The sequence below is a fragment of the Lissotriton helveticus genome, chromosome 4_1, assembly GCF_964261635.1.
Source record: "Lissotriton helveticus chromosome 4_1, aLisHel1.1, whole genome shotgun sequence".
NCBI lineage: Eukaryota > Metazoa > Chordata > Amphibia > Caudata > Salamandridae > Lissotriton > Lissotriton helveticus.
In genome coordinates this window covers 139200664-139224334 of record NC_136063.1, presented here as the reverse complement: position 1 = coordinate 139224334, position 23671 = coordinate 139200664, and the positions used below count along the sequence as shown (strand labels likewise).

At 47.4% G+C, this 23671-nt stretch overlaps 1 protein-coding gene across 2 annotated transcripts in view; it reads right to left on the bottom strand.

The window, feature by feature from the left end:
• PPP1R16A (protein phosphatase 1 regulatory subunit 16A) overlaps positions 1–23671 on the bottom strand; it is a 338867-nt gene that overhangs the window by 51382 nt on the left and 263814 nt on the right. For both annotated transcript variants that reach the window (XM_078686548.1, XM_078686549.1), the window contains exons 4-5: positions 9791–9894; positions 6894–7018 (exon numbers count right to left, since the gene is read on the bottom strand). In XM_078686548.1, the coding sequence (XP_078542674.1) occupies positions 6894–7018; positions 9791–9894 (229 nt within the window). The remainder of the gene's footprint in view (positions 1–6893; positions 7019–9790; positions 9895–23671) is intronic.

The following is a 23671-nucleotide window of genomic DNA, read 5'->3' as shown; positions in this document are numbered from 1 at the left end:
CCATGTCCCATTCAGTCTGGGCCTCCTCTACCTCAGTTAACCGTCGCTCCGACATGTCCAGCCTCTCCGATTGTTTGTCTACACGCTCCGACATGCGGTCCATGCGGTAGGTGAGTGCGTCGATTTTCGTACCTATGGAGGCCATGCTGTCCTGTAACCCCTTTTCCATGGAGACTAGCATGTCTTTAATGTCAGTGTACATAGTGTTCTCTGAGCCAGCGGTCTGCTGGGATGGGTTAGGCGGCGATTCCTCAGGGGACTTAGTCTTACGCTGTTCGAACGCCAATTTCGTTTGGGTCCTGTCGTTCTTACCCATAGTGCGACACCAGGCGTGGGCAACGCTCTGCCTCCAATCGCGCGGTCTAACCGATGAGGGGTCCCCCACCAGCAGAGTCGCACCCCCAATACCCGCAGTGTTCCTTTGAAGCCGGGGAGCAGGAGCAACGGGGAGCCACTGTAGTTAACACACTTCCAAGGTCAGTTTAGCTGTACTCCCCAGTCTCTGCCCGCGTAGCAATGGCGCAGTCTATTTTCCCAGTGGTTAGACACACGTGCACACAGGTCCGTAGGCCCCCGATGTCCTAAGGTCGAATGCTCCGGCGGCGCGTCACTCCCAGTGTCCAGTAGCTGCCCCCCTCTACCTCCCGCAGCGCAATGCGATCGTTTTCCAGTATTCAATCCCCCAAGTGTGTTTGCTCCGGTGCACAGGCCACTCGTGTCACATGAGGTGCGGGCCCCGCAGCATATCTCAGGTCCTGAGGGGGTGAGAGCGGGTATCAGTGGCCAGGACCGCTATGCCCGTGGGCAGTCGCCGACCGATCCTCAGGTTACAGGCACCCCGAGCAGAACGACCTCCGGGGCTCGGCAACAGTCCCCCTCGTGGACCCGCACCTGCACTCTGTCCGCCGGGGCCGTCTGAGTCCGCCGTCTCTCCAGTGGTCTCCCAGCAGTCAGGGGAAAAGCAGGTCCGCCGGGCCTTACGCCGCCGCCAGCCACACGTCGGTGCACGCACACCGGCCAGTTCTCCAGGCAAGGCCGCTGCTTTTGGGCCTAGTGGCGCGAACGTCTGCGAGTCTCGTATCTTCCCCGTTCCACCGACGATTTGCTCCGGAAGGCTCACCGGGTGTGTCAGCAGGGGTTAGCACACCGCCACTCACTTAGTTCGCTGTGGGGGTCCGTCTAGGAAGGATAATTATATGTATTTTTCGGGTAATGGCGTGGAGCTCCGCTCTTACACGTCTGGCATCGACGCCGGCAAGCTCCGCCCCCCCGCCCCACCTTGTTTCTGGATGTTTCAGACTGAAGCTGGCGTCAGCATGAAAGCACCACCATCTCGTGGCTCCGTCGTGGTCATTCCGCGAGCAATCATGGCAGCCGCTCCCCACCGGAAGCCTGCAGGAGTCGGTGGCCCCCATGACTTTTGTAGAATCTTCAAGGCTGAGGGGACGCTTTCGAGAATGGGGTCCAAGACCCAGTAGACAAGCGTCCGAGTTCCAAAGTGTCCCAGGGCCATTTCAGTGGACCAGGCCCAAAAAGGAAAGAGCCTGCTGCCATTTTGAGAGTCCTGTGGCAGCCGCCTATCGCTGCACCGCAAGAGTGGGCGCAACTCAGCTGAATGGCGGATTTTGGCACATTGTACCAAAAGCGGGCGGAATGGCAACTGAAACGGTAAAGGGGCGCCCCACTACAGCAGACGAGCCTCCACCTGGGGAGGCCCGTTCACGCCGCCTCACCCCCCCCCCCCCGGGGCGCCCCACGCCGTTATTCGGAGCAGCATTGTAGGATACCAAAACCAGTGCGGCAACTTACTGGACATCACCTGGGTGCCATCCACATCTCAGCGCGTTCTGCTGCCTTGGGACTATTCGCACAACAGACCGCTACTACGAGGCCTCCCCCCGCACTCCCCGGGACGCCCCACGGAATGGCAACTGAAACGGTAAAGGGGCGCCCCACTACAGCAGACGAGCCTCCACCTGGGGAGGCCCGTTCACGCCGCCTCACCCCCCCCCCCCCCCCCGGGGCGCCCCACGCCGTTATTCGGAGCAGCATTGTAGGATACCAAAACCAGTGCGGCAACTTACTGGACATCACCTGGGTGCCATCCACATCTCAGCGCGTTCTGCTGCCTTGAGACTATTCGCACAACAGACCGCTACTGACGAGGCCTCCCCCCGCACCCCCCGGGACGCCCCACGCCGTTTTTCGGAGGATACCAAAAACCAGTGCGGCACCCAGGTAACATCACCTGGGTGCCGTCCAGAACTCAGCACGTTGTGCTGCCTTGGGACTATTCGCACAAAACACAGCTACTGACCATTGTTGCTTCTTTTTTTTAAAAAAATGTTTAAATGTATTTACTGTTTTTGTTGCGTTGTATATATTTATAAGTTATTAAAGTTTTATAATCCTACTACTTTGTTGGAGTGCTATATATTTTTAATGTGACACATAATTGTAAAAACTTTGATGTACAAAGAGGCATCCCTGGAATCTTCCGCTTCAGGCTCGGTCCCCTCCCCAATCACAATACAGGATGGTTTTCAGATAGTAGGAACGCGTGTGGTGTGACGGATCTCATCGGGTGGGGGCCTTGATCTACTGTAACTCCTTTGAAGAGGGGTGATTCTTTACAGCTGGGGCCATAAACTACATCTGCATGGCTAGGTGATAGCCTGGGACCGGCCTGGACAATCGGACACAGAGGAAGAGGAGTGTCAGAGGGTGCGGTAGTGAATAGGGCGAAAGGGAGGTGTCGGGCGGGCACAGGGTGTGATTCTCAAGGAAGAGCAGCGCAGATGGGGGGAGGTTTATTGCCCATGCATAAGACAGAGAGCGGGGGTGACCAGTGCCTGGGGGAGATGCTTGCGAGGGTGGGGACCCATGCTAAGGATTGACAGCGTGCAGAGAGTGGGTCTGGTCAAGGCATCTAAAATGGCTGCCGTGCACGACAAAAGTGTGGCATTTGAAAAAAGGCAAGATGGCGCAGACAATGTTTATCAACACTTCCTGATTTCCTTCGAATTGAATGTTAACAGACGTTATCTCTCCCACACTACCGGTCCCCCTGGGCTTAAACGCCGAGATGGTAGGGACTGCATCCCGTGGAGATAGGCCGAGACGTCACTCAGCAAAAAAAAAAAAAAAAAAAAAAAAAAAAAGTCTATAAACATACAATAAGTTAAAAGTCAATCATTCTTGTTTCGTTGTAGTACGCTCCCCAGTCCGCTTTCCGTTACGCGTACCGGGCGCACCCCACGATAAAAAACGATTAAAAAAAATTTTTTTTTTGCCCCGCGGGGCCCTTTTAAAGCCTCCACATCAAACCTAGGGGGTCAGGGAGGATCTACTATGCCCCCTTATGGTCATTTGCCCCTTCGCTTTGGCCTCCTCTTGTCTCTCGATCCTACCGAGAGACAAGATGGCGGCCACTACGGACTGTTTGGAATGTTTACAGACACCGGAGAGCCAATCAGCTTTGTTTCGCAAAGCTCCGTAACGCGAAAAGTACGCGAACCGGATCGCTGCCCGGAGCGCTGTTACAGATATATATCTTTTTTTGAACGTTAATTTCTCAAAATCCACTGGAGCACATATATTGAGACCTAGCAAAGGCACATCGGGCTAACAGTCCCTACAATTTTGCCAAGTTTCGTGCAAATCCATTCAGCCGTTCGGGCTAAAAGTGAGGCCAACCGCCCTATGGAAATTAACATGGGAAAAACGCGTTTTGGGACCCCCCTTTTTTCTCGGCCCCCCCTTGACGAACCCCCCCCCCCCCCAATTTTCAGGGGCTGCTCAGAAACAAAATGTTCCATTTTCCTGAAAATGTCAGCCAATTCCGTCCACAAACGCCAAAGTTATTAGACATAGAATTTTCAAAAATCCCATAGAGAAAAAATCCTAACTATATATACCTACTGGCGACCGCCAGTAGGTAATATATATATATATATATATATATATATATATTTGTGTGTGGAGACAGCAAGTGTGATTGGGTAGCAGCAGCAGCAATGGGGAAGGTGAGAGGGGAAGAAACACTCGCACATGAGCGAGGAGGCAATGCGAGGAGGAAGCACACCACCACAAAGACAACACAGAGAAGGGCAGGGGAGGTGCACATGGGCGAGAGGGATCAACATGGAGCACAGCAGAGGGGGGAGAAGAGAAATACACTAGAGAAAGTAGGAAAACACGTGCACACTCGTAAATTACTTAACCAAAAAGAAAAATGTAGTTCCAGAAAAGTAAGCATCGGAAGGACACAAGTAAAGAGGATGTGCTCCAGGGGAGTGACAAGCACAGAAGAGGAAGGCAATTCCAACACAAGGCAACAAATAAAAAATGAGAAAACAGGAGTGATAATAAAACCAACCAATGGTAAGCAATGGGTGGGCACGAAGCCCACAATAGCCCATGCACTGTCTGATAGGCTCAACCAAAAAATCACTGCCATCAGGGATACCCTGATCACACTACTTCACCACCACTCTCCAAAACAACCACCTCATGCCAATCTGACCCAAGAACTCCTTCCTGTAATAAAAGTCACAAATCCATCCTCTACGCCACCTGATGATTGCAGCTCTCAGAAAATCACCATTCTAAAATGGACATTCAATGCCATAGTTTGTCTGACTACTCCCAATAACCACTCCCTCACTAGAGACATCTACCCCATATGCTTCAAATCAGCAGAGAGTTAACCCATCCAGAAGAATTCTACTGCTAAACCCTCTCCGCCAGCCAACTATCGCCCAGTATCTCAACTTTCTTTCTTTTCTAAGATATGAGACTGATTGGTCTTTCACACCTCACTTTCTATCCCTCCTCAAAAATATCTACTGAACACCCACTTAAAAGGTTTTGAACCTTCCATTCTATAGATAAACACTCATACACGCATCAAACATCACCCCACACATCAAAACCTACCCTCTTCCATTCTTAAACTAAGCCTATCCAATTCCTTTGACTTTGTTGATCCTCCTAAACTACTATTCTCTCTTCGCTCATTAGGTAACACTGGCCTTGTTCATGCCTGGGTCACCCCTCCAGACTCTCTTTCATGGTTTCACGCGACTACGACATTCGCATTCACTCCACTCCTAGTAGGTGTATCATAAGGGTCAGTTCTTTGCAATCTTAGTTTCTCACTAAACACCAACTGCCCAATGACATATCCTCCTTCTTCTTATCAAATCTTATCCTTCCAAAGTTTTACTCCTAACCTCCAAGTCAGCATCTCTGGCTACTTCACAGCTATCCTCCACTGGACGTCTCCTCCAAAACTGAAATCAAATACTTTTCCTCATCTGCCACACGCACTCCTTAATCAACAACATCTTATTTCTCTGTGTACGCGCTGAACTTCACCTCAGCAGCTAGATTCCTTGGTGTTCCTTGGAAGCTTTCATCACTGCTAGAGAGGCCACTGCATGCTTTCAATAACTTAACATACAAACATCCGTTCACGGATACTTTTCAAAGCACAGGTTAACGCACAAGTTCTCTTGATACTACACAGCTGTAACCGTCAATCGGTTACCTCTTCAACTAGTCCTAAACTTTGGTATCTGCACTCTATTCAACCTACCTACACTCTTCCGCACCTCTGCCTACTGACAGCAAGCCATTGGCTCACCGCCAACAGAGCCTTAATGACTGAAATTAGTACTCAGTTCAATAAACAATCCGGCCCTTAGCTGGGTTTCGAGTTGGTGTGTACCTTATCAAGCTATACACTAACTCAAAACTTTAGACTCACCAACCACAAGCTTCTGACAACGCTTAAACCCCCTCAGCAGCCTCCAAGGTCTAGCGGTTATGACAACTTCCTAGTAGTGCCCTACATGCCTGTTATTCGCACTAGTGACCTGCACCAGGAGTTCAAACTCACACTGTAAAGACATCTGATGCCACAAGACAAGAAGAGTAACTACCCACTCGGAGGTGGACATGCCTTGCAGGTGCCCTTAGCTACAGACTGACATGATATGACTCATTGTTGTGGGTTTGTCTTCACAATTTAAATTGATATATTGATGCAATTCAGAAAGACCTATCTGTCATTTCCACCAGCTATTCTAGCAACCCAACATTCATAACCTAGGTCCCAATGCTGATGATGTGAACAACTTATGTCATTGGAGTCCATCAGCGCTCACCGACAACATTTATTTGACTGTAGCTGGATCAAAGCTGTGAAAAATATAATCTCGACAAATCTCTCTACATCAATTTCGAAGGATGAGCGGTAAATACTCTTCTGAGTGCTGAAATAACATGGAAGCAGGAGAAGATTTTCTAGCAAATTCCCTGATCTCTTTCAACCACCGAAATAAGAGATGCTTCTTTTTACCTTTCTAGACAGCAGTGACTTTTTATAGCTGCTTGGTGCAGCATGCTAAATAAATAAGCCAGGCTCTCCCAGTCATTCTCATGATAGAGAACCATTTGCAGATCTGGAGCCAATAATTCCAGGTCTAGTTTATTAATCCCTATTCTACGTCTGACAATTCATCATGGTCGGTCACTGCGGTCGGGATCCAGACCGGAGACGGTGATTCTTGACTCAGTATTTCTTCCATCGGTTAACAACCATCTCAGAATCGAGGCCATAGATCTCAGCTGAGAGTAAATGATTATAGTTTGCATTAGATTTGAGTATAGACCTTGCAGTGAGATCTTCTCTTCCTAGTCAAATATAGCGAGAGAGTCATACTGCTAGAAGCCGATGCCCAAGCATCTCAGCATCCAAGGAGGAACAGCCTTCCCCCAACTTCATTTACTGTTATGTTCAGCCTGGCACGTGCTGGGACATCTGAATGATCTACTCTGATGCACCATGCACCTACCCACCATGAAGCCCTGCTAGACAACAGCCTTACCAAACTCGTCCCATTGTCGTCTTGAGTGTTGACGTCAGCGCCCGCCTGAACCAGCTTACGGATGTCCTCCATCATCTGAAGCTCCGTGGCCGTTCTGGCGTCCTCAATCTTCTCCTGGGTGATCCCTACAATGAAAAGAGAACAGACTGATGTGAAGTGTCTGGTGAAACATGTGCTAAAGACCGACAAAGGGACAATGGTGAGCATGTCCGAGCCGTGGAACAACTAAATATGAAGATGACACGGGAGATCAAGTTAATTACAGACAAAAATAATTCCATAGAGAGGATATTCTGAATCGAGTTACATACACGTAAGTGTGTCTCCAACACAGAAAACTAAGAAGACCCATTTTAGAGACCTCCTGAAACAGTCTGGCTGCCAAGTTCTTTAAACCTAGTCCTCGTCAGAGCCAACGAGGTCCCCAAGACATTTGTCTGACCTTCAATTATCTCTTGCACATTACAGAGTTGCATGAACCCCTCATCCTAAGAAGCAACGTCCGTTGACTTGAGTGTGACTGAACTCCAGATATTCAGTATCAAATTAATATTTTTAAAGCGCCCAATTCACTAAGAACTTAAAGGAACCGCCTGTTGAGATAGTAGAACAGGTTGAGAGCCCTCCCAAAGGCTTTTAAGTAACTGGTGCAAATCAGAGCAATACGACTCAGTTTTTTTATTCTTTTACGGGTAACAAAATTGGTATCATCAAGTTGGGGGCTGGAATATTTTTTTTAATTATATGTAATAATACAAATATTATTGTCATTACTTACTTTTAATTACTGTTATGATGAGGAAGCTAGTCATAACATATAAGGTTGTGCTTATTCTTGGTATGAGAATTGCTTCTTCCTGTTGGCTAAAGACCCCATAAAATCTCACAGACCCAAAAGCAGCAGAGCATGCTTGCTCTGAGTGAAGAGTAACACTGTTGCAGGTTTTTCAGCATTTACACAACTGAAGATGGAAATGGTATGTAATTCTAGCTAGAGAAAATGTTTGAGTAAAACCTTAGCCACAGTCAGAGGAGCAGTTTCAAACAGCAGCTTTGTCGGTGTAATCGCTTTAGCAGATAGTGCAAGTCCATTGACCAATGCGGCATGAGTGGTAACACGGTTGAGGAGACAGGCCTGGAGGAGAGCGTGGATCTAGGAAGAGACACCTTTCCTGTCTGGAGGTGAGCTGTGAAGAAGCACTCTCAAGGGCCTTTTGGAACGACATCTGATCGTGGCCTATATGTTCTACGGCCAATGCAAGATGAGGCTAGCTTCAATATATTGAATAAAGAGTTTTTCTTTGCGGTAAGAGGTTTCACACAGGCAGAGCGCCTTCTTAGTAATGCAGCAGACTTTGGTGTTACCGCCTTTCACAACCGTGTTTTTTATCTGAGGCTAAAACATATTGCATTGAATGGAACAAAGCAGATTTTGCAAATGTGAACTTTCATCAATCGAGTTTTTCTTAGAGGTAGCTGGAATGGTGGGCATCAACTTGCAAACAATGCATCCAATTTTAGAAGTTAAATCTCACAAATCAAATCATGCATCTGCTGAACATTAAGGCACTCGTAGTTTGAAGATATCTGAAAGAACTGGTTGCCCAAGTATGGAAACATCTGAACTCCATTTCTCCTGAGGGAAACAGTCCTTGCAAACAATGTTGCCCAAAACTAAGGATGACCGGGCGCCAACTGAACTAGGGGTGCGATTGACCTCCTTGAAGAACCGTCGGTGATGGTGTGGCTTTACGTCAACAAGATATGGCTGCATAACTCGCGAGCCTCTTGTCCCACTGCAGTCCCCAGTCCACTGCCCAGGTTTAAACCACAAAGGACACACTCTAGCAGTTTGGGCTGGAATGTCCGTTTTCGGTCAGTGCAAAGTTAGATATACTTATGGTTGGTCCTGGTCTGTAATGTCTCTGTGCACAACCAACAATGGTCTGGATTGGGGCCCAAGTGGTTGAGCTGACGCTGCAGTTTAGGTGGAACACTCTGAGGGATAGCACTCCCAAGACCATAACTTGAATATTACACTATTTAACATCACTTTATTTCATAGAAATAAATTCTTAGAGAAATATTGCACATTAGCCAGTTCCTAAGTAAACAAATTACAATGTCATAAAATTAATAGTGTGCAGCACACATTTAGATCAATTTAACCAACACATGACTTCGGCTAATAGCCGTATAAACACTTTAAATTTCCGACGCTAAAAGACAGTAAATACCCAAAGTTCTACATATATTAAGAACACATTAAAAGGACAAAGATTAGACTATTTAAGTATACTGGAGAGCCCACTACATAAGCCCTGATGAAGTCAACGGGTCAACTCTCACCGCAAAAAAACTCGTGTTGTCTGATTCGCTTTCTAAGAATTGAAACTTGGCTGCCTAGGATTTATGCCCTGAACTTTAATAAATTCAAGATTTGATAGGATACCAAGTGTGACGTTGTTTTGGTGTACCGGCCCTTGTTTATTTACAGATCTACATATGGTTGATCCCCATCTGTAATGCCACTGTGAGCAAAAAACAATGGATTATCAGGCTGTCCGGGTGCTTGCGCTTAAATGGTGGAAGAGGTGTGGCGCAGCAGATGGAAGCTAGGGTTGTTTCACTCATGTTATCCCTCTCCGCAAGGTTTAACCCCGCAGCCTTGAGCACGCTGATGCACATACAAGCATACGGAGGGAATCTTAAGCCCGCTTCAACAGTTGCTGCTACGACACCACGTGCCGAAAGGACGCAAACCACAAGTCTACATGGTTTTCAGCAGAGCAGTTAATGATCCATCACTCAAGTGCTCCTAGTGCAGGGCCGACAGGTTGGAGAGCCTCTGGGGCAGGGATGATGGTAGCAGGTAGGGTCTCACGAAGGATACTCACCCTGATCGGCCATGGCGGTCTCCAGGTGGTCCAGCGTCACGTCGTCCTCACATAGGTCATATGGCATGTTCCCATCTGTGTTGACTGCGAGCAGGTTGGCACCACTGGAGCAGAGAGAGGAACATGCAGAACATACACTTAATCAGATTAGGGACAACTCGTGCATAATTATAGATAAAGTGGCACTTTGTGCTCATTAGTGGCAAGATCAAAACAATCGTCTCACATTAGGCAGAAAAACATGAAACACCAGGCACAGTTTGAACAGCCTCATGCGGTCAATAGTGCTCAAACCCATATGTTGTGCAGAGATTTTTACTTTCTTGGAATCCTGCCACTCAGAGGACAGGATGAGCACCTGCAAACACTCTCTAAAATGCACCTTGAGGTTTGTGCCATACCCTTGATAACCTAGCGAATGTGGTGTCGGAGGCAGAGTCCAGCCAAGGGGAGAGGCGGGTGCTGGTAACCATGCATCGAATACAAGTGTTGGAATTACACCGACATGTAAGTTTTCCTTACTTTACTGGAACAAATTACCAAGTCCTATGGAGTAGAAGCTGGTATTGGCACCTACCAGCTCTAGGCGGCAAGCAGACAGGGTGCGGATAACTCCTCACTCAAATCCATTAACTAGACTGTTAAAGGCAAAAAGTCAGAAATGTTTTCACTGATTCCGTGTGCAGTAGCTTACAAAAGCCATTGGTAAGCAGTCATGCTTAATTCTGCTTTCAGGGGCTGGAACAGGTCCACAAAGATGGTGTGGAACTTCCAGGAGCTCACAGATCCTGCACCCTGAGAGAAGCACAAACAATGCAAGATCTCATCAAATTCTGACGTCTCCAAGGGGTCCCCGTAGGCAACTGGTTTCTGCTCTGAAAATAGTGGAACATGGGTGGTGGAAGGAATCCTTTCTTCTGGGGGTACAGCGCGATCATTCCTGAAAGGGTCTAATGGTGGGTGCCAACTTAGACTTTTCCTGGCTCTACATATCAAAGAAAACCACTGCATTCACAAGAGCTTGGGGATTATGTAGGATTAACAGTTTGCACAGTCATGGGATTTAGTGTACAACAGGGGCGCGCATGCGCAGACTTCAAGTCGAGATCATGCAACCTGCCTCAGCCACTTAAAATGAGTTGGTCAAGTCTAGCGGGCACCATTGAAAGACATCTAGTCAGGAACCTACTGGGTTGACATATTCGTAGCTGACCATAAGGTACTAGGCATTTTAGGAGCAGGTGATCGAGTGAGAGTAACAGCCCTCATCAGCCAGGTTAGCTTGCATCCAACAGCAAAGTGAGCAAGGGACCCACGTCTGGGCATACCCTGCCAACTTAGGGCGAACAAAGCAAACAGAAGGAGATGATGGATGGAGCACTGAAACTTTTCAGACACTCACCCCCAGTCACAGATCTAGGTTGAATACATCTTTGTCCTTAAGTTCACTTTGCCACGCCAGTTCAAACTTAGCTATATGCAAATCAGTCTTGACCCTGTGCCTCATGGGAACAGTCCAGCCCGAACTGTCAGGCCAAGTCTTCCCTGGACCGGAAACAAGCATCCTGAGAGCAGTTTCGGGGTAACACCCCTCATCAGCCAGGTTCGTTTGAATCCAGCATTAAACTGAACAATGGACCCACGTCGGGGTATACCCTGCCAACTTAGGGTGAACAAAGCAAACACAAGGTATGATGGACGGAGCGCTGAAACTTTTCAGACACTCACCACCATCCAGAGATCTGGGTTGAATCCATCATCGTTATTTAGCTCACTTCGTCACACCAATTCAGACCCAGACATATGCAAATCATCTCCTTGTGTTTGCATAGTCCATAAACAGCACTCACAAGTGCGCCACTCTGCAGCGAGGGAACGTAACCATCCCTCACCCAGCCAACATGGCCGGCTGACCCCTGGCATTAGATCCTGGATCGAACACCGCACCGTTGTCTCATCCATGACCACCCCTCTCACAAGAGTAACCATCAATCCCACCTAATCCACAAGAGAATACCTAGTCTACCAGTTGTTCCAACAACCACACATCTCATATTCTATTCAGTGCAAAATCTTGAAACAAGACCTGAATGCACAATTACAACTTGCTATCTGGACTCAGTTCGAACATCCTCCGTATCGCTAATAGAACACACTGTACTACATAAGCTGGCCCCTCACAACCACCTGACCCTGATCACAAACCAGCTGCACAAGAAGAGCAGAGGCGTACTCGTGGCGACATGTGAAGCCATTATTGATCTACAGCGATGAGAATACGGAGTCATGGGATGTGAATCCATACTTCTCCGTTGATCATCTTCCAATATCTTCTCTGCCTCTCGACTTCTCTTTGACTGACCACCCTCACACACCTCAGCCTCCTCTGATGCTCTTTTAGACTCAGACATTGCAATCGGCCATACGAAGCTCTGGATCTCGGAGAACCTCATCACATGGAGAAGTGCACCTGACCACCTCCGTCCTCATTAACCGTGCAGAACACCTCATCGAACAAGCGAATAATCTTGAACTCCACTTTCCATACATAGTGACCGCCCTAAATTGGATCACGTCTTGACGCGCATTACAAAACCCAAAATGTCCAATTTCCTCTATTTCGCTCATCATAATTGCCCCCTCAGGTGGGGTTCCCTCCAGGTTCAACAACCAGCCCAGTTGTCTTCCATGAACACCTGTTCTCAATTCTGGATGTTGTGACTACTGTCAATCTTCCCGCTTAGAACTTTATTGATGAACCAAGATCAACTTCAAACTCTACGACCCGAACACCTTTGACCTCGTCCAATGCCTCATCGCAGCAGAAGCTGCATTGGGTCGCGCACGCCAACCTCACAGTGCAAGCTCTGAGTAACCAAAGGCGTTCTCTATACAGTGAGTGAACATAAAGCCACAGTGTTGCTTACCCCGGTCCTACCACACAGGCTACAACAACTCTAGTGTTGGTATGGCTTGACTGTACCAATGGTTTCTAGATTTGCCTCCCTAGACACCTCAACAGCAGGCTTCAAGGAGTGCAGGACACTGCAGCCGGACAAGCATGAACCCACAGCAAACAGGACCACATCACCCTGCAAACTCGCTATCGACAGCTACGGAACCCCGATTCAGCGGACTCCAGGCACATGGTACACTGGTGTGTGTATGTAATGTGTGATCATAGCTCTGACACTCCTTCCACATGTCGCTCTGTGCACCACTAGGTGCCACCATGACCGGTCTGGAGCACGACACCATAACACACCAATAGTATGTTGCACTTCCACCAACACTCTTCCACCGATGTACAGCAGAGTACAACAACACTACACACACGTTCGTTTCTTTGTTCACCTACATTTCACCGGAGTGGTGACCGGTGCAACAGTCTCTTGGGAGCTTGGTCCTTCCTCGCTGATATTTATCACATAAACGTGACGAAGAAGGGGTCCTAATGTGGGCAGAGCTATTACAGAAGTAGAAAACAGCTGCAGTGTCCGACCCCAGGGACACCTGTGCCACCTACAAGTCTCCATCGAGGGTCCTCGGGCAGAAGAAACGCACAGAGCTGCAGGAATAGGGGGGGGAGAGAGGGGGTATGCGTGAAAATGCTTCAAACGCCCTCCAGGGAAGAGGTACAGTGGGGCTTCTTTCCTAAAGCACTGATCTGGTGGAAGAGACTTCGGCTCTGATACATTTATGGACAGACAAAAACACAGCAGGCATTCATAGAGGGGGCGCTCACGCATTCAGAGGTGCAGCCTGGCATTCACACGTGTGGATAAACACACAGGGAGGACAGACGAGGAAGCACAGGCGAAAACACATGCGCACACACATGCAGATTAGATTAGATTTGGATACAGCCCTGTACACCAACTGCTTTCTATATTAATCCAAAATCACACAAGGCACCCCCTAACACATGTGGAAGAAAGGCCCTAACATTTGGAAGCTTGACCGATAATTTACCGGTAATGTCTTCAAAGTAATTCCAGGTTCCCTATTTAGAGGGTTCCTTGTTGCTACACGGTTTACATGTGAAGGGGAAACGTCACCCCCTAACGTGCTCCTGGGGGCCCAGGCCAGCGAGAAGGCACCACTCGGGGTGCCGGGGCCTTCCACCCTTAGAAGCCCTGTAGGTTCCAAGGTTCGTCCATCCTGTTAGGACACCTTTACAAATAACCCCACACCGCCTCCGAGACAAGAACATACGGACATGCTCTGACTGTAGGACAAGCGCTGCGGCTCCTCTGATGAGGCTCACCAGGCACTAGAAGAGTCCGTCTATGCCTCAGCAGGGCGCGCGGTCCTCTCTCTCGGATACGACTCCGGGCTCTTTCTGCAAGGGCGTGTGCCCGGGGGCTGCTCCAAGCGACCCGAGGGAAGTAATCCCACCTCTTAAGGATTCTCGAAGTTGGTAAAAAGAAAATCCAAAAAGCATCTTTCCCCAGCCATGGTGGACGGTGGGCCCTTTCTGTAAAGCTCCTCAGATGACAAGGGAACACCTTCACAAGTGCGCAGTCGTACTGATGAAATGCGGCGCCGCCGAACAGATGAAATGCGGCGCCGCCTAGGTCCAAGGGGCTCTTCTCATGGGCAAGGGAGTGTCACTCAAGTGTCGCAGGTCCAGTTGGCTCCTGGGTCCATCATCAGCAGCTGGAGTTGGGTAGGAGCCGGCTCTCGTGCCCCGGTACCCAGGGGCACCTCAAGTGAGGCAGGACAGGTGAGCCGGCTCTCGTGCCCAGGTACCATAAAGTAAAGTCCACATTTGTAAAGCGCACAATCACCCGTAAGGGTCTCTAGGCGCTGGGGGCCGTCGGGAAGATTAAGCGAGCTATTGCCCAGAGTCACATGGTGCTGGGCTAACCTGCCGCCGGAGCCGGGGATCGAACCGTGGTCTCCAGATTCCAGCGTCAGTCGCCCTGGCCTCGGCGCCACACCTCTCCCCATGGGGCACCCCAAGAGAGGCAGGACAGGCTCTGATGCCTGCGTCAGTTTACATAAACCCAGGGGCACCCCAAGAGAGGCAGGAGGAGGATGGAACCGGGATCCCTCGCTCAGGTGCTGGTACCGAAGCCCCACGGTGCCCTCCAGGTGGAGGGGAGCGGAGCGGGACAGCCCCGGCCACCCCACCTGCGGCCAGGGAGGTCCTCGGCCGGGGCGCCCATCCGCAGGCCCAGGGCTCGCTCGGCTGGCGGGGGATCCCGTTACAGGGCCAACAATATGAAGATATGAAACATTCATAGGGCGTCATGCATCGCCCGCCGGGACAGAGCAGGCTGCTGGGGGCGGGGGTGGGGGCTTATGAACATGCCTTCGGTGTCCCTGGCCGGACTGGATGGCCGTCGATAGAACTCCTCCACGTGCTGATAAACTTTATTGGACATAACCAAAACTGTAAGAGAAGGGGGTACAAAGTGTAAGATTATTATTTAGCTCTAGAAAAGCACGTGTCATTATTATTATCTGCCGGCCGGCGAGAACGGGGCGCTTAAGTAGGCGTGGCTGCGAACAAACACGGTGCAACAGCGACCCCATGTGGCAGACGTGAGAACTCAACGAGAGTGGAGCATTTACACAGAAGCCACGGTTTTCTTAATTGTTGGAACAACCTTAAAGACAATTCTAGTGCTCTGAGATCAGATTAAACTGATTGGTTAAAAACACAGATGGGTCTGAAACAAGCAATGAAAAGGCAATAGGTCTCGCCTTTGATTAAGTTAAAGCCATTTGCTTTGCTAATGTTATTATAGAGCAAAGTAAATGGCTTTAACTTAATCAAATGTGAGACCTATTTCATTTTCAATGCTTGTTTTCTTTAACTTCCCAAATTCAGCCCAATAAAACATCACTTTATATCTTGGGAAATGAGGTGCAACCTGGGCAGATTATGACTACACTAAGGAACGATTTAACGTTCTCTGTTCATTCTGCAGTCAAAGCAATTATTTTTATTTTTGTTTTATTTTGTATGGAGTGTTCAACCAAACCAACTGTGTTAGCCATTTCCACCTTCCATTTATAACGCAGCAGTTTGTGTGAGTACTTGACACACATCAAACACTGGTCTCATTTCAAAGTCCTACTAATGGCACAAACTTTTTAAAACAATAATACAACTGACAAACAACAGTATAGGGAGGATCTTGTGCACCATGACAATATAAACTCGTTACTTATCACCCAAAAAGCATGATGTTCCCAGTTACACAAGGTTGCACTTCAGCTACATCCACAGTTAATCTTTTGCCTACATGGGACTCTTACGTAATCTCACTGTACACAAACTACAGGATACCAATCACCCCATAACCAACCTTCTTTATTGTGCAACAAATAGGCAAACAATACATAGTTATTATTTATAAATGTTTACGCTTACTACTGATTAGTGAAAAAAAGCTATACAATCAATATGATATTGATTTCCATAATAAAGGATCAATTAGAAATCAAAACTAAATATCACGGAATTTGAATAGACAAAGACGTCTATATCTTTGTAGCCTGAGGATCTCCTTGCACACTCAAAAATGCTGCCCACAAAAGACAGGCGGCTTTATAAGTGCCTTACTCAGTTCTCATCCGCAGACTATTATAATTTACTGCTTGTTCTTTACATTCACTAATTCCCCCATTAGAAATCAAGTTCTAATGGTTCATGGTTTCCCTCAACCACTTTTTAATTAGTACAACTGAATATTTACCATTGGTTAATTCAGCATTCTCTCCAAAAACATAGAAATTCCTCCAAAAAGGCTTAATTTGAACGTTTCCTACTACAAACTAAAATCTCAAAACCACTTAAATTCAAGATTTTGGAAGAGCACACAACCATAACTCTTCATCAACCCGCTACTTTTCACCAAGTCTTTTCACCAACCCTACCAGTCCTGTTTCTATAGGGTCCAGCCCTTGCCATACCTACCCCCAATGATGAGTTAAAATGTCATTGGGACATGCCCTGCGTGCCATATTAGGTGTGAGGTTGTGAGCAACCACTACTTTTATTTGACTCACCCAACAGTAACCGAGCGGCTCTCTGCTTTCTAAACGGGGAGGGGGAACTGTAGGTTTGGAAGGGTTCATCCCACTTTGCCTAACACTAAATAAGTCCCTTAGTCTCTTTACCGGTTGTGAGGCTCCTGCAGAGGGCCCAGGAAAGAGGCCGCAAGAATATCTTTACTCAGTGTCCATTTGGAAGGAGCTTGTTTTATGTGTTGGGTTGGCGTTGGTTGGTTGATGTGGAAAAGAATTAAGTGGTGGTCTGACCAATCTACTGGAATGATATAGTCGATGGTGATTGTGAAATTGTCCGCAATGATTGCGTCGAGTATCGCTCCTCTGTAGTGTGTTTCTTCAGAGCAGTGTTGTTTCAGATCGTTTTCTAGCAGAAGGTTGTTGAGGGATTGGATGAGCGGGTTAATTGTTTCGGTCCATCTAATGTTGAGATCGCCCAGTATTATGTTATTGGTGTTGTTGAGCGCACATTGGGTGATTAGGTCAGATAGTTGCATTCCGAATACCTTAGAATTGCCTGGTGGGTGGTAGAGGAGATGGCAAAGTATTGAACTGTTTGTGCAGGATTTGATGTTGATAGAAAGGCATTCGAAGGAGCTGTATAGGTATGGTGAGCTTTCCATGATAGCGAGGTTAGTCTTATGAATGATCGCTACACCTCCACCTCTCTGCTTATGGCGGTCTTTGTGAGCGATTGAAAATCCTGGTGGTACCAGCATGTCCATGATGGGGGCTGACAGGGAGTTGAGCCAGGTTTCTGTGATAAAGGCTACATCAATATCATGTGAGAGGATAGCTTCTGCCAGTTCTGTTGCGTGTTTGGAGGCAGATCTGCTGTTGATGAGCATGCATCTGATGCGGGGTTCTTCATCTTGCAACGACTTGCTGGGTTGGGCTCTAGTTAGAGAGGTTAGGTGTGTCGGGGGTCTGGGGAGTCTAAAGGGGAGATGTTCCCTGCCCACTCCTGTAATAACTTGAATAGAGGACTTGGGTGAGGAGATCAGCTTGGGAACCAGTGTAAGGGTAGGAGTGGTCTCTCTCTGTGAATGCTGAGAGGTGCTCTGGTCAGGGGTCGCGGGGTGGACGTAGGAAGAGGCGAGTGTGGTCACTTCCTGAGGGGAGAGGGAGGGCTTCATTCTACTCGGTCTGTCTGTTCGCTTCTCTACCACTGGTATGGTGACATGTGGGAGCGATCTGGTGGAGGCGAGGGTCGGGATGGGAGGAGGCGAATTGTGCAGTCGAGCGAGGGCGGGGGTGGGCGGGCTGTTGGGTGGGCACTTCGATTTTGGCTAGGAAAGAAAGGGTATCGTTCAAGCCTCGAACCAGCGTTTCGAGCTGAGCTTCCAGAAGGGTGAGACGGTGCGATATATTATTTGTGTGAGTAGAAGGGGGAAGGAGGAAGGTGTTCTGTGTTGGGGGTGTGAGTGCGCATGGAGCGGTGTTGCTGTTAAGGAACGGAGGGCGTGGGTGAATTGGTGTCGGCTCCTCTTGAGGGATATGAGAGGGTGAGCCACGGGTGAAGATAATTCTAGGGGGGATAGAGGTGGGAGGAGGCGCTCTTTCTAGTTGGGAGGTAGGCTGCACTGTAGGGGATTGGGTGTGAGGGCCCGGGAGCCACTGGGGGTGGGAACTACATCTTAAGATATTAATGTATGTTTGTTCAGGATAAATACCCCCCATTGGCCTCCAAGAGCTTTTATTGTAACAACCAGTGACGGGATGGTAGTAGGTAGCGGCGGGATTCTGATTTTGATCGGTAGGCTGAAGAAATGTGCTCCTTGTCATCACCCGGGAATTGTCCTACCTGTTTCCCGAAGCAGTGGGCACAACAAGCCTTGGCACTTGCAGCAGTTTCCGCCCCTTCAGGCTGCTTCGGGCTCTTCATTTCCTTTTCACCACAACCTGCTGCATAATGAATGCCTCACTTCACTTACACTCACGTGCCACTGGAATCAAAACGGAGCCTAGCTCAACATTAAACTTGTCACGCATACCCTGCGGCTGATCAGGAAGAACAACAAAACACCATGTAGTCCAACTCCAAGAATTGCTTAGAGATAATCGAAAATGTTAAAGAATGTTTGGCTTCTAAGACTCTGAGTCTGTGTAAAATAGTACATCTGTACATGCTCTGTAGAAATACTGCAAGCGCTTTTTCGTTGTGTAAACGTTTTCAATCAATCAGGGGTTTATATAGCGCGCTAGTCACCCGTGAGGGTCTCAAGGCGCTGTGTGGGAGGGGGCGGCCGCTCCGGGTCAGTCAAAGAGCCAGGTCTTGAGGTCTCTCCCGAACGTGTGCGGGGTCGGTGATTGTCAGATGTTCACAGGGAGCTCGTTCCAGGGTATTCGTTACCTATTAATAGCACATAATACAAAAGGATTTTGGGCATTTTATGAGCTCATTGCTACCGAACGAGCCCCATTGTGTCATCCTTAGAATAATGAAAGATTGAAACCTGCAAGGATTGACACTTATGCCTTGAATGACAGATACATTGAGCGCTTTGAAGTGACTTTACACCAAACCGAGCGCTTTTGCCAGGATCTTAGGCTGCGATCTGCAAGCAGCACATGGAGCTCAGAAAAAATAATTAACCCAGGGAGACATGCTGCATAAGGCCCAGACCTGCACATACATGCTACAATCAGCAGGCACATTAACCCTCTGAGCTATTCTAGGATGATTCGAACCCAAGATGTACATAGATCACTCCACTAAAAGGGTTATGTTACGGGTGTTATTATACCGTGATAAGTGCTTGATACACCTCTTCCTCAGGTGTCTTAGCCCTCTAGGCTAGCTCAAAATGTATCCGGTCTGTGACCAATTAAATAATCCAGAGTAACTTTATGAACGCGTTTTTTATTATTGCCCATTTTGTGGAGGTAGAGTTCGTAACCCAGGCGAATGTTCGTAATTCTAGGACTATGTAATGCACTCCAATTACAGTAACTTCATTCTACTGCTTTGTTCCACAAACAACGTGTTTCTTCCATACACACCACCTCGTCCTGCACACAATGTGCAAGAAACGCACAGACGGGTCAACATGACAACCTGCACAGAGGCCGCGTTCATAAACAACACCTGCTGCCTCAAGCCCCGCCTCTCATTCATCGCAGAACAGAAGGCACACACCTGCCTGAAGCCAGCCACGCAAGCACACTCTTCTCCGGTAACACAGGCCGCTCTCACGAGCACGCCTGACTCGCCGTCATCAACCCGGAAGCAATCACACGGGACTCTTTATTGAGATGGGCCTATTCTTCAAAACCACACCACCAAGAAATCACAGGTCACTTGGTACTGGCCACACCTCACACTACCCAGGTTCCTACAAGCAGCCTCGCGCCTCACCAGGGGACTACAGAAGTTCAAGCATATTACACCGACCTTGGTAGCCCTACACCAGCTGGTGCTGCCAGCCGCCACCTCTTCAAGTCCTGATGCATCACCTAGGGATGCCCCTGTGATGGTCAATGCAAGACCAGAAGCCAAGGCCTAGCCAGACTCAACTTCAAAATTCAGAGAAAGAAAAAAAAAGTTGGTGCAACATGTTCCATTCATCACAACACGACTGTGGAGCAAAGCCGAAGGCCCACCTTCCACCCGGGCCCCACCATCATGTTGCATTTCAGGAAGGAGCCCAGAACCCCCTCTTCGAGGCGCATCACCACCTCCTGCCCAGACCCGGTTCTCACTGACCGCTCTCAGGATCTCCGCATGCCTAGGCCCCATTAAGAGTATATCATCCCTGAAGGATTACATGTTTCACTCCACACCGGTCACTGTGCAGAGCCCTACTGCTTCCGGTTCTAGACGTGTTGTAAATAAACATAACAGGACAATATATTTAAATCACGAAAGGGCTGCTAACGCGGGATTACTGGTTACTAATTATCTTACCAAATCCCATTTCCTATCGACTGAATCGTTGGTACCTGTCTTGAGTAAAAGGTAATCTCACAATAAACAATCAATTTAAGAACTTACACCACTCTAAATGACCACTGACCAAAATTAAGTTTTAAAGATTTAATATAAAGTCAAAGATAACTGAAGATACAAACTTCTCAAAATGAGATTCAAAAGGTATATCGGTATCACTATGAACATGAACTTCTTGAATAGTCTGAGTCTGAAGAACAAAATAATAAGTACAAGCTCTAATAACATGAGCGTTGCCAAAATGAATACAAGTTGCAACCTCAAAGTCATTACAGAAAAGAAAATTAAGGTTAGTCTGTCCCTACACTACACTAAATGACATCCCTACTTAGCAAGATCTTAACCCTCTAGGTGTCAGCCGTGGTGATTTCCTAAGAAGATCACGCACTTCTCTTTGTCTCTTCTCAGATAATGGGTCTCTCCTGATCAGCCTATCTGCCTACCCATCCGCTTCCTTAGGCTCCCAAAATCATCTGCTCTGCTCTCCTCCCGGGTCACTTTCCCTAATACCAAATCACATTTCCAATAGAAACGCCCCTTGGGACGCCCCTCACGTGGTACATCTTTCCGCGGCAAACTCCATGATGGTACTCTTGAAGACCCTCGTTAAAGTTGACCTTGGTTCCCAGGCTTCTTCTTCAGTGCGCTGATACCCCCTGAAATTCCTGGAAACTCCTACAGGCCTGCGCAAGGCGCCACTGAACAAAGTCCCTTTCATTCGAGCTGATTAGGACCCTCGCACCTGCATACAGCTCGTCCTGCAGTGGGCCTCAAATTCCAGACTTCACCATATCTTAGGCCATAAAACACTCTCAGAGCTCCATACTGGACACCTCACGACCTCTCCTCTAACGAGCACATGACGATTTAAACTACATGACATTATCTGCTCTGGCCTACTTGATTTACATGCAGCAGGTTCCTGCACTCTTAAAACGTTAACTTGATTTAAACAGCAAACATTCTTAACTAGCATACGTTTCTAAAATAACACATCTATAAAGCATATACTTTTTAACCCTAAGTTCAATAGTACATTTTGAAAGAACCATGTCAACCTTGTCTCACATTATTTTAGCAGCACGTTTAGATTTGCTTGTGAATTGCCATGAGGCCTACACAAAATACTGGGTTTTAGAGTTACATTCAACTCTTACATTATTCCTTTAACATGAGAACGTGAGGTTTTCATATTCATCCCAAACATTTCTACATTAGTCTCACACAGTTATGATTATTGTTACTCTACTTAAACATTCTATGCATTTCACCACTGAATATAAGACACTCGGTGTATTTCACTTCTAAATATAAACACTCTGGTGCAAAGTACATGTTAACTAACTACGTGCTTGTAAATATGGCGTACTTATACATTTTTTCAAACTTGTGCTCTCTCAGTCCCCCCTTTGATGACCTTTAGGGGTCATCATCACCATGACACTAAAAATGTAGAACCTTTAAAGTGAAGACAGGGCAGTACCACTTCTTTTCATACTCTCTAATGCTTTCAGACTCTTATATTGAGTGTCCTGCATCGCTGTCAACTCTTCTTCCTGTTTCTTCATAGCTCTCTGTAACCTATTTGCTCTATACCATTGATACAAACGCACCAATCCCCACAAAGTGATTACACAAATCACTACTATGATGATGGGTTTCAATATGTACCAAACGATACCCTTTCCTAAGTTGGCAAACCAACTTCCAACTTTACCCATTCCATGGCCTACTTTTTCCCACACATTTACCTTTGCCAGGTCCTCAATTTCGTAGTGTATGGCAGTGATGTTTTGTATATACTTCTCTAGAGGCTTTGAATTGTCTGGAATGTAAGTACAACATTCCTGTACCTTCAAGGCCCTACAGACTCCTCCCTCTTTTGCTAACAGAACATCTAAAGCAAGTCGGTTCTGAAGAACCATTGCCCTAATCGATTGCATCTCCCCCTCTATCAGCATCAAGGATCTTGCAGTACTGGCAGATAGTCTATCTACGACTGTAGCTAACCTCCTGATCTTAATGTCATTCATTATCAATCCTAAGAAAGGGAATGCAGCACCTATTACATCTCCAACTACTTCTGCTGCACCCAGCCCTCGCTTCCATCTAGTTGATATTTCTTTCTTAGGCGTGTCTAAATTCTCAACATGATATATTTTAGGGAAGACAACAGCCAGATAGCATGATCCGTACCAATTATCTGGTAACTTCACATAGGCATATCTTCCACATACAAAATATACATTTGGTATTGCTTGCATCCCTTTCATGAAGTTCTTAGAGTAGTACTCCAATTGAAAAGCATGTTCGCAATTGACTTGTCCTACATAAACGTTTTCATAGTAGGAGTAACTCCTGTGAATGCACAGTTTCCCCCGTTTCTCCTTATCCAAAGCAATTGGACCAATACTACCTTTTCGTTGTTGTGCCCTTTCCTCCTTGGTCCAATCTGTTTCTCCTTGTCCTGATGCCTTCAATACCTTCTGCTTCCTGTATCTAGTATCTACCTGTGCTATAAACTTTTTCTCAACTTCTGATATTTGACAAGTCAGATTGTTTATTCGAGCATGTGAAGTATCTAACGTTCTCCATGGAATAAACCATTTGTGTAACCTGTCTTCGCTTTTGTAGTAGTCCCATTTGTTCAAATGCTTGAAATTCGGAACCTCTGGCAATGTCGAGTTGAAATTCGAGAAGTAATACTCAAATCCGTCTCGTCCATAAAACATACTTAACAATAAACTGCACGTTATTCCATATGTCAACGGGAGATGATGATATTTGATACCCTCCTCCACCGAAATTGGTAATTGCATACAGACATAACAGTCCTTTACCTCCATGGCATCAACATATTCATAAAGCAACTTAGCATAAGCATTTGACTTGTAATTCCCCTGTGACTC